The following is an 18,076-nucleotide window of genomic DNA, read 5'->3' on the forward strand; positions in this document are numbered from 1 at the left end:
CTCAAAATTATAAACAGATGTGAAAAACAGTCATGTAATGCTGAGTAAATGATAATACCACCTTTAAAGACTTAATTCATCAGGTGGGAGTGGTGGAACCAGTATTTGAACTTGGTCTGTGAGGCTCTAGAGCCTGGATACTACCCAACCACTCTGCACCAAAGGTTATGCAAAGTCAGATTCCCATCTCCATCAAGTACATATTTACAAGACCATCTGCATAGGAAAAATATGGCAAGATAAATACAGAAAGGTTAAAAATGATGCTTTCTCTGAATGAGGATTTTGAGAAAATTTTTTTTCCTGATATCCTTATTAAACTTCCTAAGTTTTCTAAAATGAACATAAAAGCAATACATGGGGAAAATGAATTGTTGGCTGTAAGCAGCTCAGGTTTCCCAGTGAAAGCAATCTGCGATTATTATTTCAGGGCCTCATCCTATGTTTGCCCTCTGATGGACAAAGATACAATGTACAGCGAGGGGTCTTTCGCCATATATGGGAGTCTGCCTTTTTATTCTGGATCTAATAGGTTTAACTGAAAATCTTCTCTCAAAGAGATTATAACAATCTTTCTTCTTCAAACTTCCAGGGGCTCTGTTTCTACCACTCTGCATATACAGAGTGACTGAGGAACTAAGGAAATGTTTGGGGACTGGCAGATTCTAAAGCTATCCTTGCTCTTCAACCACCCACACAAACCTGAAAGAAGGGACCTGATTTATTAAGGTGCACAGCAGGAGAGCACACAGTGGGGTTGCAAACGCTGACCCTTAGGCTGAAAGAAATGTCAAGGAGTCTCCTTATAAAGACTCAGCATCTCAGTGATTTTGTCACCATGGGAGCAACCCTGTGAGCTGCAAGGCATGCGTGGACCTATGTTTACAAGTGCAGGATTTACGTCAGAGAGATGGGGGCCTGACGCCCCAGTCTTTCTCCACTCAAGACCAAACATACCAGCAGCTTAGATCCTGACCTGACACAGTGGAAATTCTCAGTTGCTGTGTGCTGTTGTTCTCAGCATTTACGTTATATTTCCCAGAAAACAAAGTTAGAGGGCATGTATATTCCTAGAATACATTCCCATCTCAAAGTCTCTGATAAACACATTCACGGGGAAGGCACAATGAGGGTTGCAGTACCAGTTTCATAAGAACACCAGGTAGCCACCAGGTGGTGGACTAGCAATTTTCCTGTAGGGATCTTGTGACTCTGGAGAAGGAATATATGGGGGAGGCCTGAGGATACAGTTAAGGTACATTTTGGTAAGGCTAATGACCTCCAGCCAATGGATGCTCCAATAGCAGAAAGGAATCTAGCCATTCTGATTGATACGCCCAGTGGTGGCCATAATATGTGCTCTGATTTTAGATGTTGTCTTGGTTTTCCCCTTTGGTTGGGGCTGTGGAGATGGCTGGAAAGAGGTGGGGCTGGAGTTGCTTTCCCTGAACCAACAAGACAATTCTGACCCAGAGCATGACATTGCCCACCAATTGGATGGTTCCCCAAAGAGGCCTCTGAGAAGTATATATTCTCAGTCTACAAGTCTCAGAATGAAACCTGTGAGCCTGCTCAACCCCACATTACATATTCTAGAGGAATACCTTATGGTCTCCCTGAAAGTGCCATTATGGCCATTTTCCAGTGTTATTAATAATTCTTTTAGAAGCTTTGGTTCTGCCTCCAACATTAAATGATGCCCTGCATTGTTTAAAAACCGTCTCTTTCTTTCTTTCTCTCTCTTTTTTTTTTTTTGACAGTTTAGCTCTTGTCATCCAGACTGGATTGCAATGGCGCGATCTCCACTCACTGCAATCTCTGCCTCCTAGGTTCAAGCAATTCTCCTGCCTCAGCTTCCCAGGTAGCTGGGATTACAGGCATGTGCCACCACGCCCAACTAAGTTTTTGCATTTTTAGTAGAGACAGGGTTTTGCCATGCAGGCTGGTCATGAACTCCTGACCTCAAGTGATCTACCCACCTCAGCCTCCCAAAGTGCTGGGATTACAGGTGTGAGCCACTGTGCCCAGCCTTTCTTTCCACCTTTCTGATAACTTGGGTGATCCTCTGAGATAAAGCATGTATAATATTGTGATGTCCCAGGTGTAAGACAATTGATGGGCAGGATTGTCACATAAGATCACGCATGTCTCTCTGGCACCTGCTAACACTGACAGTGCTAACTGCCACAGGCACCTCTCTCCCTACTCTCACCCATGGCAGACTTTCAGGCTGGCTGGTTTTGCTGATGTTCACTGAGATTATTATTGTTGTTATTATGATTATTTTAGCATTCAGCTTTTCATATCCCTCCCACCCATTGGTATCTGTGTCTCAGATTAATTTTCACCAGATGCGAGTGTCTGGACTTCTCCAAGATTTGTTATTTTCCCTCCATGTTCCTAACCTTCTTCAGGCCATTTGTGTGATTTCTCTGACCTCGCTAGTGTTTCCAACACCTTCCAAATTAGTGTCATCTGTGACTTTCCTTCATATGCTCTTTTCTCCCCTTTACAGATCATTAATAAAGAGGTTAAACAAGACCAGACCGACAGCATACTCTAAAGCAAATGACAAAGGGGTGGGAGAGCCAGCGTGCTCCCTGTGCGCCAGCCCTGGCACAAGAAGGATGTAATGTAATGCAGTAACACTCTGCTCGACGCCTCCCGCCTCTGGCCCATGGTAATTTATCACCACTGTTTGTTTATGATTTCTCAGCCAGATTTCAAGTCCTGAGAGTGTGGTCGTATCTAAGCCAACATGCATTGCTTTGCCAGGTAACCCTTATGAGCTCCAGAAAAACCCACAGGAACTTATTTACTGCCCTTCAATCTGCTTAAAAGCTTCTACCTCAGCCCCCAAGTCCTTCACCCTTGAGAGCAGAAAGAGGTGGACTGAGACATTATTATCCTTTTCTCTCCTCCAATTCATTAGCTCACAGTTAATTATTTGTTAAATATTCATTGGCTTTCATGTTACTCATTAGATTTTTGTTTTAGTTGAAAGAAACCCTCTGCTACAAACATGGACTAATTCATACTCTCCAACAATCAACCTTTCCTTTGCTATACCCAAGTGTTACAAAAATCAAAGGTAACTGGAGAGGGTATGTTTATAGGGTAAATATGCTTTAAGTAAGGCTTATTAGAAAATGTGTAGATGGCCTGGGTATAGCTATGGGCCACAGGAATAGATTGCTTTTCTTCTGCCTTTTCTTTTACCTCCCAAATTCAACAACCCCAGTATCAACCACTTTCCTCTGTTTACGGATACAGTACACTTTCCTGAGCCCAGAAGTAACATAATAGTGATATATTGATATTCTACCTAGGGTTGAATACTCACCGTGTACCAGGCATGGCTTGGCATCTTACTCAGCTCATCACAGCCCTGGGGGTGTCACAACCTTCTTCAAAGAGAATTTGGAGGGGAGAGATGGAAGGTGACTTACCCAAGGTCATCCAAACCTAGGTCTATCTGAATCCAGAGACCACGCTGTTAGCCACCCCACCACAATGTTACCCAGTCTCCCATAGATGAGGGTCTGCTTCACTTTTTCTGAGTCACTGGCCCCACTATCTGCTGAGGAACATAAACACTCTCTTTACGGGGATGTACATACATCCACGTTGAAGTCTATTAACCACATCAGGGGATTTGCAGAGCCTCCAGGGTTTATGGACGCCAGCTTGAGAATCTGTGTACTACGCTAAGCTCCTCCAGGGTAGGAATCACACTTTGTTCACTACCTTGACTCCAGTACTGAGATGTATATCCAGTACATCTCCAGTACTAAGATGAAGAAATATTTTTTGAATAAATTACTAATTGCAAAGACCGTGAATAGGATATTCAAGTTGAAGCTCTAAACAGCAGCTTTGTAAGCCTGAATAGAAGACATAAATATACAGACACCTTCCAGAGGAGTAGAAGAGCAAAATAAAAGGAAGAAGTGGAGACAGAGATAAAGCAAAAACATCTTACTTTGCCCAGGAATCGATTTTGCAATTGGAAGTAGGCAGAGACATTGTCTTGGTGGTTCTAAAACATCTCGTAGCTACTTCTGGTTAGTTCTCATATTAACTCCTGAAAAGAGATTATTGAAAGCTTCTTCTGCAGAAAAATAATATACGTAGAATTTCAAGATGGGAAGTCAATTATCAAAAGCAATCAAAACCTCATGCTGTACCCCTTGACCCACAGAATCCTTGATCCCTGGAGATCTCAGGGGGAACTGCAAGAGCCAATGGCAACTCCCTCCTCTCTAGGACCCTAGAGTCCCTAGGTCCCTTTCAACCTCTTACAACTCTGGGGTTTTTGTTTTTCCACAGATCGCTACCCCTTACATGTCTCCTAATTCTATAACTACTGATTTTGCTTTGCAATCTCCTTTTCTTCAAGAGTTGGAGGAGTCACTCACTCTTGAAGTTAGACTTCAGCCACGCTTTAAACTTGTCAGCCTGCACATTACTGCAATAAGAGGCCAGAGATTCCCCCGCTGATAGGCAGGAACATGGAAAACAGCCTATTTCAAAAGGCTGCCTTTCTCTTGGCCAGACCGACTGGACATCTGGGGAAACCAGAACTCTGAGTTCCCTCTCAGTGCCCCCCCCACCACCACCACCAATGGCCTGCTCCAGCTTTGACACCCAAGGTAGAAATCTGGAGGCATTCTCAATTCTGTTCTTTATCTTACCTCCCCATCCAAGTCCTCCTGGCTTCACTTCCTAGTCTTATCTCCAATTTATCCACTTCTCTGTATCTCCACTACTGCTGCCCTGGGTCAGTGCTATCAATTCTCTCACAGATCATGGAACAGCCTCTACTTCTGCTCTTCCTGCCATGACAATTCATCCTCTACACAGGAGCCAGGGTTGTTTGACAACATAAATCAAATCATGTCATGTCCCTGCTTTAACTCCTCTGATGTCTGCTCAGTTTTCTTAGGCTAAAAATCTAAACTCTCTACCTCGCCCTAAAAGGCCCTACATTTTCTGGCCCCTTCCTTCTTCTCCATCCTCATCTCGCTGTTTTGTGCTCTACCCAGAGTTATGGTCTTCAAGCTTCTTCAGCTTATAAACTCCTTCCCACCTCCAGCTTTTGAATGCCTCCTGGGACCACCTCCCAAATGCATGCCTTGGCGTGGGTACCTCCTGACTCTCCCCTTTTAAGACTTGGCTTAAAACTTACTTCCTTGGAGCGATGCTTGCTGAACATCCTTTCTTAAGTAGGTCCCTCATGTTAATCTCAGTATCTTTCTGGTTTCCATCAAAGCCATGACCAAAATGTACAAGGTTTCTATTGAGATGTCTAATTATTTATGTTCTGTCCCTTGACTGGATGGCAAGATCCACAGGGCAGCAACCATGGCAATCTTATTCGTCATTGATTTCCTAGCATCTAACTGAGAACCGTTCGGTGAAAGAATGGACAAATGAGTGAATAATAAATGAAGGAATGAATAAATGAAAGTCTGAGTAGCCAACGGCACAAGAAAGAGATATATCAGATCCTCAGTTACACAAAATCTAAATTGCATTAAAAGCACCAGGAGGTACCCCTGTACAGGAGGTGTAAAAGAAAACCTGCATTTTGCATAGAAACCACCACTTTGTATAGAAACCTCTGCTTTGTGTAGAGCTCAGAGCTCTTTCTTTGACTTTCTTTTTGCCACCATTAAATTTCTCTAGTCCCAGGACAAGCACAGACCCAGTGTCCAGACTCTGTCTGCTAAAAGAAGGCAAGTCGGACATGAACTTCCTAGCCAAAATAAAACATCTCCTTCCTCCTTCTTTCATTCTTCCAGAAGGGAGGCATGGCAGGGAGTTCCACTGGGCCATCTAGCACTTTTATTTGTAAAACACCCCTTCCTCATGTCTAAATGTTCTGGGATTCATATTTTTACTCACCATAACGTTGTCCATGTGCTGGTGGCAGAGAGCTACAATTCTTCATTTTGAACAGGCTGCATCTACTAGCATCACAGCCTCATGCCAAAACTTGTTAATGCCACATCTGTATTTTTACGAATCGGGTCCTAAAAATTTGTATATGTTTTCAATCAAAAAAGACTAATTCTTTTCTAGTGGTTTAAGAAATAAAAACTTGTGTTCTATCTTTGCTGAATTACAAGAGTTCACAGTAAGAGCTCAAACATTTAAATGTCAAGGCAGATGTGGCACTAAATCTCACAAGATGCCTCGATTCGCTCATCCATTGCCCACCTCATTGATGTTCACAAACCTGAATGCCTCTTGGGGGGTCCGAGGAAAGCACCTTCATTCGACGTAAATGAAGAAGTATTTGCTGACACAAATGGTACCTACATTAAGTGGATTTTCCTGAAGGAAAGTTATGGAGAATTGAGGAGCTGCTTTTCCTGCATTTTGCAAGGCAAGATAGGGAATAGAGTTAGGCCTCCAAGAGCACATTTTCACAATTGAAAGTATGTGTGCATGTGGGGTTTGGGGGGTTGGTGGTGAGAGGACAGTGGTTGAATACGCAGTGCCCGGGATACCTATGAGGGCAACAACTTGCTGGAAATGTGATCCCATGGAGTCTGAGAAGAAACCCAGAACAATGAGGCTGGCCACAGGTAAATCTTAGGCATAAGAAAACAAGAGTGTGGATGATCCAACAGGGAGGGGGAGTATAAAGAGAATTGAAAAGCAGAATATAGGAATATATGGTTGGTGTAGGCAGCATAGATTACATAATTACTGGCACTGAGGGCAAATGAACACGTGAGGCCCCTTCTTTGAAAAACGTTAGGAATTTCAAGACAGTGACAGTAGAGTTTTAACCTAAGAGTGAAGCCCTTCTAAGTGTAGGGCCTGTGGACTGCACAGGCCATACGCTGATAAATCCAGGCCTGAATGTGAGGTTTAAGAGGGGAAAGGCTAGCTCTGGGGGCTGTCAAAACTCTTTAGAAAAGTAAACTTTCCCTGGTCCACTGTGTGCTCGGAAAATATCACTCTTGAATGACCATAGTGAGACAAATAAATCATGTCTGGACTTAACCTCCAGAAGTGGCAAAAAAGGGAGGAGCTGGCAGGGTTGTTATGCTAATTCCAATTTGCTGTAATTTTTAGAGTAACTTTTTCTAAATTATGATTCATTTCAGCACCAAAACTCCAGATTCAAGTCAGAGCCTTCTGATGCTATTATGAGCATATTACTGTTGTCTAATAAAATAACATCTTGTAATGTTTCTTTTATAGGGGCCATAAATCAAAACATTGAAAACAGTTAATTTTTAATGTACCACTATTATCCATCTTTAGTTATAAATTTAATGTCTCCTAAGGCCTCATGGATTGTAATGCAACTCAAAACATGCAACGGCTGCTCAAAAACAGAAGGTTCCCCCAGTATCTCATTATTTAAATCCTTAAAGACATGGTTTTAAAAGCCTGAGGATATCTAAGCAAACTTGTTTAAAGGAGCCATAAAGAAAGATAAGTAGTTTTCCTCTGAAGCATATGAAATTTATTACAGCATACTAAAGTAGGATTATATATTGACTAAATTACTAAAAACATTTATTTTCTGGTGTCCATGGCATTTGGAGAAATTCATGAAGAAATAAAGGGGATAGGGCTTAATACGATTGTCTGCATTTGCCTTAAGCAAGGCAAGATTTCCTATGGGTCTTGGAGCCGATTCCATCCTGAGGATAACAACACTGTTCATATCTCAGGGTGTCTTGAATCTTATGAAAGAGCAATAAAAAATCTTCACTATTCAGGAGGACACACAAGTGCAGCCTAGCGCCCTGATACTCATGATGGAGGAAGTAGCTTCATAGAAGAGCCCCAAGTAGGAGCTATAGTTTTCAAGACAACTGCCAAACTCTTAGAACTTTCCTTTACCTACCTAGCCCATGCATGTTTGAGGCAGGCTTCACATGTTTGCTTTTTAATGCTATAAAACGCTTTCTTCTCATTTCATATTAGTTTAGGTCAATTTCCACTTTTATTAGCGTTTCTTTGTGAGTAAACGTGACATTTCTCTTAATATTTTCCCTAGAGAGGGAAAGAGTTGCTCCCATAGAACATCCAGAACTTCTCTGATTTCCCCACTTCCTCATACTGACAAGCTTTCCTATGGAATGACTTTGCATCTAGAAGTGTTAATTCCAGTGCTATTTTCCCCTTTGCCAAGAAAAGGGAGAAGAGATGAGATACTCCTGTATTAACATGAAGCAGGTTTTACCGGCAGCAAATGGATCCAGGAGGCATTACATCTTTACTATGTAGAAAGATGTTATATCTGAAAACCACCATTCTGTGAACTTCACCCTCAGTACCAAAAAAAAAAAAAAAACAAACTGACCCATTAGTGGGATGTATAACAGGTTCAAGTGAGAAGTAAAACAACAATGAAACTCACCAACAGGCAAAACGTACCAGCTCTAGTTTAAACTTCACCTGAAGCACCACCTGCCATGCTATTTGAAGGCAAGACTTGGGAAAAGACATAAATGCTAAGTTATCCCCAAGAATTGTCCCACACCTGTTGATTCTCCAGCACTGTGTCATTTCATGCTTGTCTCAGAATAAAGAACTATACATTGAATACTTTCTGATCAGAAAAAATCACCATGGCACACAATCTATATTCCCTGTTCCAAATAAAATGTCATATGCAATGTTACAGAGTTTAATACCGTATTCCATGTAACCATATGTATATTCAACTCCAAGGAGTTTGTGACTTGGTGTTCCACAGCCTGCAGTGTACAGGAGAGGTGTAATTCTCAGCAGCAAAAGTTTCTAGACTTCAATGTTCCATTTATAACCATGTGGTAATTACATGTGTCATTATTCAATCGTAATGCAGATAGGACGTAAATAAAGGGTGAGTTCTTAATAGCTAAAGATCAGCTTTTAAAAGTACAAAACCCTCTGATAAATACAATGTGTGTAATTTCTAATGCAAAGCCTCTTAGAAGTATAATTTTTAAAAAGCAACAGATAAAATGTCACTAATAAGACCTGCTAATACGAATATTTCTATTCTAATTCATTTAAAGAGTTACAGTTACCCATTCACCATTACTATGCCTTGATCCTTGTGTTTTCTTCAGAACTGCCATAGAAGAGATAGCACAATCCATTAAACGGGCTTCTTAGAGATGATAGTTTCAGCTCCATGAAGATACATAGTTTTATTTTCCTTATTCCTTGCCAAACATTTGACACAACCAGAAGGACGTGAGAGTCACACCACACTGGCATATCTGGTAAAAGCAAGTAGTCGGCTGAAAACCACGACTGGAGAATTGCGACAATTTCTGAGTCCACAATCATGCCTTAAAAACTGTGTATAAATCCTAATAAGGGCATAGTTTACATCTTAAATAACGTAGAAACATTTGAATCGTGCTAAACCCAGCCCCAACAAGGCAGAGCAGTAATGTGGTTGTGGGGTGGGGAGGTGAGGTAGGATGGAGGGGGCTCTTGGGAAGGGTCAGGGCACGCGGACATTCTGCGCTCACAGAACACAGTAGCAAACACAGGGCACAATTCACAAACATCAGCGAGCACAATTGAGCACGCACACAATACAACACTAGAATGCAATTTTTTAAGAAAAATGATATAAAAGATGGTTTCTCACCCCTCAAAACAAAACTGGAACTTTGGTTTACAGGCCCGGCTATGCCCATATGCCCTCCTCGTCATCCTGCGGCCGGCCCGAGGTGGGGAGGTGCACAGAGAGGAGGGGAGCACCAGAATGAAAGAAGAGAAGGTTAGTTACACCGAGATGCACTGGAAAGGCACGCTAATCTTCACTTTGTTTTTTAATCTTCAAGACTGAGGAAAAAAATCCATAGTAACTTAAGTTCCACATCACCGACTTGTCAAATACATAACCAAGTTTTGTATCTATGGCAACCCACACACAAAAACATTCCACCCACCCAGCTCTGACTCTGTGTCAAGATTGGATTAGAAGATTAAAATTAGTCTACATTAGCAGATGATTATTTTTTTGGAAAGCATGCAATCTGAATTGCATATGCCTAAGGAGTAGATTAAACCTTTTAAGTAAGCAGAGAAGTAATTATAGTAATCAAATACCCTTAATTTCTCTTAAGCTTAAAGTATCAATAAAGGCTGAAGAAGAATTTTTTAAAAACACACACACACAACTCCATCTACTCGGGTGGAACAAACTTTTTCAGCAGGCGATAATTCATATTGGTTATTCCACAAAGGCTCAAACATGCATCTTCTTAGTTGACAGATTCTACGTTGCTCTCAGCATGAAAGAGGATGCACTGGCGATGGTATGATTATACAGTTGCGTGGAATGATTATACATTTGCAATCAAATAAGTTTCAAAGAAAAGATAGGTAAACTTTCAATTCAGTAGAATGCTTGTAGAAAGAAAGTTTTGTTTAACTTAAAATTGTGTTCAACTGCGGATAAACTGAAACTTCTTTCCTTGGAATTGTTGTGGAAAAGTGTTTCCAAAATAGCTCTGGTGACTTTCCTCACTTAGTAAAGTGGCTAATATACAGGCAAATGGAATCTTTGAAGACAGAGGTATATCCCCATAGCAAAGTCCCTGTTTTGAACAATTCTCACAGTTTACTGCAAGGATTGAAACATACCCTGGTGTCACGCATAATTTGAGAGCTGTGCCTTTTAATAGATCTCCAATGAAGTCAGATTTTGCCATGATTTGCTTCTTGTTTTGAAAATCAGGAATAGGAGGAAAAAAAACTTGGAATATTTTCTCATTATTTGACTCCTTATTGGTTAAGTTGTTATACTATTAGGTTGAATCATACGAAAATGCCAATACTTGGCCATTTTTACCTAGAAAAATAGCAGTTTCATACAGTTCCACCTAATCTGGCCAGTAGGTCTAGTCATTTTTATCTACTTAAAGATTTTTTTTGAACTGACTTTCAATACAGTTTATTACCTTTGTATTTCCAGGTATTTTATTTTATGCATTGAAAAAATTATTCTGAGAAGAGATCCAAAGAGTTCATCATACTGCCAAAGGGATCCACGGCCCACAAAGGTTACGAATCCCTGACTGACGTGAGTCAATGGAATGATTTGCACAGAGTCTGAACTGGATGACTCAGTATGAATTTTCACTTGACAGCTTAGGTAGGAATATTCTGGCAAACAATAAAATACATTGATCATTTTAGCTGGGCCTTTTTATGTAAAAATTATCTGTGTTTATTTATTGTTAAACAGTCTAATAATTGCTCTTGGCAAGAAACTTCCCTTTTCCCTATGTGACTTAGGAAAAATGTATTTTTACATTCATTTAACTTCCTCTCTGTCCCTGGAGAAAAGCAAATTTGATGTTCCTTTTCATCTTCATAAAGGAGGAAAGTTTACAGCATAAGACCCGAGGGCATTCATAAATGGGTTTCAAGGGGCCTAGCAACCCCTTGAAATTCAATGAAGAATGTTGTTGAGTATGTGTGCAAATATATGTCTCTGGATGGAGGCCCTAGCTTTCATCATAAGATTCTTGACCCCCAAAATTGCTGCTGTAGAAAAACTCCAAGCATAGAAAGATGCTATGATTTGCCAAAGTCACAAAACAAAATAGGAGGCTTTCTCTAAAATACAGCCTACAGCCACTGCCGACTTCTTCTTAAATAGCTATAAAATAACTTTCCTTGCAGAGCAGTTTATTTCATTTCATATTTAAAACCCAACATCACATATACATTCATTTTGTTCCAAATCCATTCCTATCGGATTTTAATTTTTAAAAGAGAAGAAAGTAAGCAAAAAGAAAAGCCACTGCCACCAAAACCTACTACTATTTTCTTAACAGTGAAATGTGGTCTAATGCAAATCACTTTTAGCAAATTAAATATATTAAAAAGTGGTAATTAATTATGATTGAAACAGACAGGAGTTGTAGTTTGAAAATATACGCTGCCAATATCACTACTACTGTTCCTCGTCCACCATAGGAATAAAAAGGAGCTCCCAGATGTCGAGGGTTATTAAAAACCAGATGTTCAGATCGACATCTTGTATGCTAGTGAATAAAGTAAAGAAATATGACAGTCCAATGTAAACTTTGCTAACATTTAATGTGGCAGAAATGTGGATAAATTCCTTTCATGAACTCAGAATATTATGCATTTTTAAAAGTTTTTAGTTTTTTAAAGTTTAAAGTTTTTAAAAGAAAATAGAGAAGTGGTGGCCCTTTCTGGTCTCTCTAATCTTCAAAGCTTAAACATGAATTGACCCTCATCGCCAAATGATCTGGGTCAGAGTGAGTGTCCGTTTGGGGAATAAAAAACAAAAATGCAGGAGCTAATCAGTGCGGGAGCTCCAAGTCTTTCCAAACGCATGCAGCTGCTTCACTGTTGCACTGCCTGCATCTCTGTATGCAAATATTAATTTGCTCAGCAAACTTACTGCACAGAAATGTAAATTTGGGGACCCCAAAATAAGAAAGAGCCAAGTATCACTTGATCCCTAACTTCATGCTAAGTTGTTGAGAAATACTTGGAGTTTTAAAATGCATCTATCAGGCCCGGGAGAATGTTTCCTTTCCTTGTTTTTCTGTTTCCAAATCTACTTTGCAGTGGCTGTTCTGAATGCTGCTTGGTGTTTGATCCCTGGTGTGTCCTTTGTGAGTGATTGTTCTGCCACAAGTTGCCAAAATATCTGGATGGGAAGAAAGACTCTAGTCCATCAGTCATCTGCATGCTTTTGTTCATCTGGGGATGGGAACATCCAAGGTGGACTGAAGCCCAGAGAGCACAGCGACCACAAAACACAGCAAATGCTGAAGGGGAGGAGGTTTAACTATCAAATAACCTCAGGACACATCTACAGTTCCAGGGATGATGTGACGGACAAGGGGTCTTGATGGAAATCCTGTAGTCCCAGATGCTGTGCCCTAATGGGATTATCTAAATATTGAGATAAAACAAAATTCCTCACCAATGGGCTGCTCACAGCGGCTATGTTGGCGACAAGCTCTAAAGGCAAAGGGACTGAGTCATCGTTGACAAGACAAGAGACTTGTTGTTGTTGGGGGGCATTTATTAGCTCCAGCAAAGAGGCTCTGAGAAGAAACTCTATAATCTGACATGATAAATGGCCCAGTGTAAACCTTTAATTGGTCACTATTTTGAAGTATTAGGTACAGCCAGCAGGCAAGCCTGAGGCCACCACCGGATTTTTTTGTTTGTTTGTTTGTTTGTTTTGAACACCTGAAATTCTCTTTGAGTTGATAGCTGGCTTTTTTTCTTGAAACCAAAGAATTAATTTCCTAATGGGGATCTTAGTGTTGCACCTGTCCTAGAAAGGAAAAAGTGTAGAACCAGGGATGTATCATTTCCAAATAGCCTGCTGCCTTTGTGGGAACTCAGCCGAGGTCTCTGCCAGGAAGGTCCACCTGGCTTCCTTGCTGGAAGGGGTGCAAGGAGATGATCCTGGTTATAACTAGGTCTGGTGTGGGCAGTCTTCAGACTCGCCTCCACCCTTACTTCCTTCGTCACTTCTCTAAAACTTCTGAAACTTCAAACCCCAGGACTTTGCAAAGTTTGACTGCACAAGTCACGAAAGCAAGATCACAGTGTGGAATTTATGATGTGCCCTGAGCCTGGGCTCAACCAAAGCAGATCCTGTTAGCATTTCCAACTGCAGGCTTGGCCAGAGCCAGGAAAAACAGACACGTGTGTAAAGGAAAACAATAGGCTTAGGCATGAGCCTGCAAAAGTGGGGCACCGAGCCTCATCAGGGCACTAGTAGGTTTTCTGCTAGGGTCAAGTCCAGACCTTCTCTCTGGAGACCATTCATCTGTCTTTCATCTCTCCTGCTTCCTGGAATGCTTAGTCCATGGATGAATGTCTCTGTTCTGGTGATGGGGTCAGGTATGGCTATAAACTCTTACATGACTTGTATTTATTATAACCTCCGGGGCCCATTTGCAGGTAAGATCCCCCCCGGCCCCGCCCTGCCAAACAGGAAAGTCCTAGCCAGGTTCAGAAATCTGCTTCCTGTTCTTTTAAAAATAAACGTTAGCTTATTTCTGAGCTGGCCTAGAAAAGAGCCAGTGTGTATTTGCACCTCCTCCAGGTTAGAAAGAGTGCTGACGGCTTCTGTGTTTCCTCTCCGAGGCTCACCAAGGCCCCGTGACACAGGTGTCAGGAGGCTCTTTGTGCAGATGTGGAAAGGAAGGCTCAGGGAGGGAGGTCAGGTAGCTCACCAAAGGATACCTGGCCGGGAATTGGGGAGCCAGGGTCAAATTCCAGTCTGTCTAACCACAAAAATACACCCTTCTGACTCCACCATATGAGCCGAGAAGCCACAAAAAGAAGAGCTCACTTTGACCCCAAAAGACATTTGTTGGTTCTGCTTAGCTCAGCTCTAGAGTACATTGAACTTCGTCCTGCCTTCTTTCCAAGCTGTTGAAGACCCCGGTTGGAACTAGAAGCTACAACTTAGTTGGATCCCTCTGGCTCTTGGAAGAAAGGGGTCTTCACATGCAAGTGGAAGCTATTTACGTGGACATGTCAGCAGCACCCCAACACATTTTAAGATCTCTGAGGGGAAAGGCAGCACCTTTACTTCCTTCATACTGTGCCATGATTCGCAGATGTGGGAACTTAGATATTTCTAAATGAGTAATTACGGAAGGCTCAGTTCTCACTGTTTTGAATGACTGGATTCCTCTGAAGGAATATGCTTCCCGGATTCCCAGAGTTCCTTACGATTGCCAAGATTGTGTTGATTTGTGTCTTCTCAGAATGACTGTTCCCATCTTCCACCGCACTAGCCACATCTCTGGTTTATTCTTCTACCCGCAAGTGATGAAAGCGGAACTTCATTGGTTGAGGGGGAATGCAGTATATGTCCATATTTTAAAAGGCACACTGGGGTGTCTCTCAAGGGAGAGGCATGAACCGGAGATCCTGTGCAGCCTGGGTTGGTTCTTCTCAGCAAGCTCACTTCACAAGGACACGCTAAGGCAGGGCACCCACCTGAGACCACTTTGCCAAGCCATCGAGAATGTTATAGAAGTTTGGGCGACATTTTCCTTCACTTCTAATATAGCATCTTTAAGCGCATCCTCAATTTTTTTTTTTTTTTGCATCATCATTATAGGGCAAATTGAAGAAACTAGTTTTCTATTTCCTTCAAGCAAAAGTAGCTGTGACAAACTAGTCTTTGGTGCACTGTGCCAGTTCACTCAGCTCGAGGACATCAGATACCCAGCTGAAGATGAAAATGCTGGACGCCTCTATGCTGGCCAACAATATTGTTTGAGAGCTTAAAGTCAACATCTGCTAAAAGCAGAACCATTGCCAGATAACCACAAAAAAGGGTGGGAGTGAAGACAGGCTTTATTTTTGCTCCTGCATCCATCAGTCATTAACATTTGGCTTTGTTAAACACAGTGAAAATTGTGTTTTTAACATGACTCTGGTTCCTTCATGGTAGGCAATCAGATTTCCTTTTGACTCTTCATTTCCTCAGCTGCTTAAAAAAGACAATGAGAGGAGGCTGAGGCAGGAGAATTGCTTGAACCGGGAGATGGAGGTTGTGGTGAGCTGAGATCATGCCATTGCACTCACTCCAGCCTGGGCAACAAGAGTGAGACTCCATCTCAAAAAAAAAAAAAAAAAAAAAAGAAAGAAAGAAAGAAAAGAAAATGGGACTACCATGTCCTGGTCCTGATGCTCCATAGGTTCGCTGTGCAAATTACACTTGAGAATGTAAATTAAACCAGTTTGTGGATGTTACAGACTTAGACGAATATGACTAGGCATATCATTCCTGTTGGTAGCGTTGATAGCTGATTACTAGTAAAACAAATTATTTGATATTAAACTAAGGCTGAAGGCAAAACGGTGTGTCTAAAAAGGATCTGATGGTGTATAAAATGATTTTTAAATATTTTAGAGTCTCTGGGCTGTTCAAAATTGACATTATTAAGATCATTAATAGATGGATGCCCAAATCAGAATTTTTCAAATGCTATTGGTCTGTAAGGTGGTTTCCTGCAATAACAGACTTTGTGAGTGTGTGCAGGGTATGTTTAAAGGATGTTTCCTACTCCCTTTCCTCTGCTGGTCCCTTATCTTTGGAGTGCTGCAAGTGCCTGCAGTGTTTTAAGTCAAACATGATCCCTATTACCTCGGTTATAGAAAAAAAGAGGGGCAATGGTGTTTAGCAATATAAAATGGATTTCCCTGCTTCCCGACATTTCAAGGCTGGCCACCCCCTCTCAATGGGGGAGCTGAAGTGCTGCCTCTTAGACAAATTCGACTGGATTAAAGCAGCAAGTTGAAAAGAGATCAACCCTCCAATGTTGCCAAGATGCATTGCATCTGTAAGCTGGGGAGCGCAGGCTATGTCTGAAAAACCCCTGTTGACTCAAAGGATACTGCAACAAATCTCTTAATGTAACCCTAATACTGCAAACAAGGTGTAAAACCTAGACAAATCAGTAAAAGAAAGAAAAAAAAAAAACCACTCTACCCCAAATAGAGTAAGACTGAATGAAATCTTCAATAGGCTCAAACCTCCTTTAAGGAAAAATCCTTCTCTAACAGGAGGATCCTGATGCATTAAACAGCTCTGCATTTTTCCCATACATGAAGACCCTACCTGGCAGGGCTTATTAAATCATGCCCTCATGTGCTTACATGCAGGGAATTAACATCACACCCAGATTAAAGGGCTTTGACAATAACCTGCTCATCTGCAAAGCCAGCTTCCCAACTGCTGTGTAACTCCACCTTCCTTCCTCTCCTGTGGCTCTTAATGGTTGGGTGAGCATGTAACTGCTGGTAGAGGAAGGAGGCAGTTAAATACCTCCCACAACAACAGTTCAGACATTTGTCCCCATTTCCTTCTTTACCTGTGGCCTCACAGAGAGCCACCGCAGGGTTACTCTACAGCGTCTGCTCTTAAAAACAAGCAAACAAATAAACTGCCACTTTTATTTCCCAATGGTGGGAAATCACATACGCCGTCTGGCTCACTTTTTAGTAGTTTGGGGGATTTTTAGTAGTCTCTGGGGAATAAAGAAAAAAGAGACATCTGTGATATCTTTCTATTTCTTAACCTGCTGAGTTTTAAACACAGTATCCTCCAATCTACTTGTGAGAAAAGAAGTATTGGGAAAGAGGCAAGTGGCTCGCAAGAGCTATTTCAAAATGCATGCCAGGATATCCTTGGCTGCAGTTCTGAGAGGACTGGCCCAGGTGTGGCAATGGTCAAAATCTCTGAACCCTTCTTCCATGCAATACACATCAGCACCAATAAGAGGTTTCTTCATGGGTTGTTGAATTTGAAGGCTTCATCCCTACATGAAACAAAACTCAAGGCTTCTTCCAAGAAGTGGGCCATGAAATTAGATATACAATGCAAAAAAAAAAAAATCTACTGCCTTTTATCTGGGCAAACTTTAGACATACGAGCTTGGTTGGAAAACTGATATTAAAAGCCTAAAATATATAACTTTTCTTATCAGGTTACTATCATGGGGAACTAAAAATTCCTGGTGTTTTGTATGTTCCATAGCTATACTTTAGTAAGGCCTGATATACGGTGTTAATTTTTCTTCAGTGGAGGAAACATGAAAATACATTTATGTGTGCACATACATATATATGTATATATAATGTATATTCAAACATGCACTCAGAGGAAGTTAGGGAGAGAAGTTTCTAGCTAAACATGATCTTGTGAAATTCTTCCATATGTGGAAAAGTCCTCAGTTCATCTGACATAGAGTGATACATACATATATACACACAGGATGCTATGTATACATTTATCCCACATTCAGTTAACCTCAAAACATAAAATAAATTCTTTTTATTCCTCCCTAAGCAAAAGCTAGGAATAACAACTCTATATACAGAATTCATCTTCTGGGGGCAACAGAGCAGGTTGGACCCCTTGCCTGTCTGTCAGAGTTCAAAGGGCTGCACTTTGACTAATCTGCCGGTGAAAGTGCAAGGGAAGCAGAGCATCAATCACGAAAGCTTGCCCTGCATTCACAAAGAGGGGCTCAGTGGGAGTAGGGGATCCCACGGCCTTGAGCTGGTGCCCCAG

The 18,076-nt window shown here is 41.4% G+C and overlaps 1 protein-coding gene across 15 annotated transcripts in view; it reads right to left on the minus strand.

Moving 5' to 3' along the window:
- LOC105482397 (ELKS/RAB6-interacting/CAST family member 2) overlaps positions 1-18,076 on the minus strand; it is a 981,466-nt gene that overhangs the window by 175,835 nt on the left and 787,555 nt on the right. For 2 of the 15 annotated variants that reach the window (XR_011620095.1, XM_071091920.1), the window contains exon 19: positions 9,620-9,685. The exons of 12 other annotated variants lie outside the window; for them this stretch is intronic. Coding sequence is in view for 1 of the 3 variants with exons in the window: in XM_071091920.1 (XP_070948021.1) it covers positions 9,659-9,685 (27 nt within the window). In the remaining 2 variants the exon portion in view is untranslated. Of the gene's footprint in view, positions 1-9,052; positions 9,240-9,619; positions 9,686-18,076 lie in introns of all 15 variants that reach the window. One more of the 15 variants, XR_011620096.1, reaches the window with a different exon arrangement.

The sequence above is a fragment of the Macaca nemestrina genome, chromosome 2 (genome assembly GCF_043159975.1).
Source record: "Macaca nemestrina isolate mMacNem1 chromosome 2, mMacNem.hap1, whole genome shotgun sequence".
Lineage (NCBI taxonomy): Eukaryota > Metazoa > Chordata > Mammalia > Primates > Cercopithecidae > Macaca > Macaca nemestrina.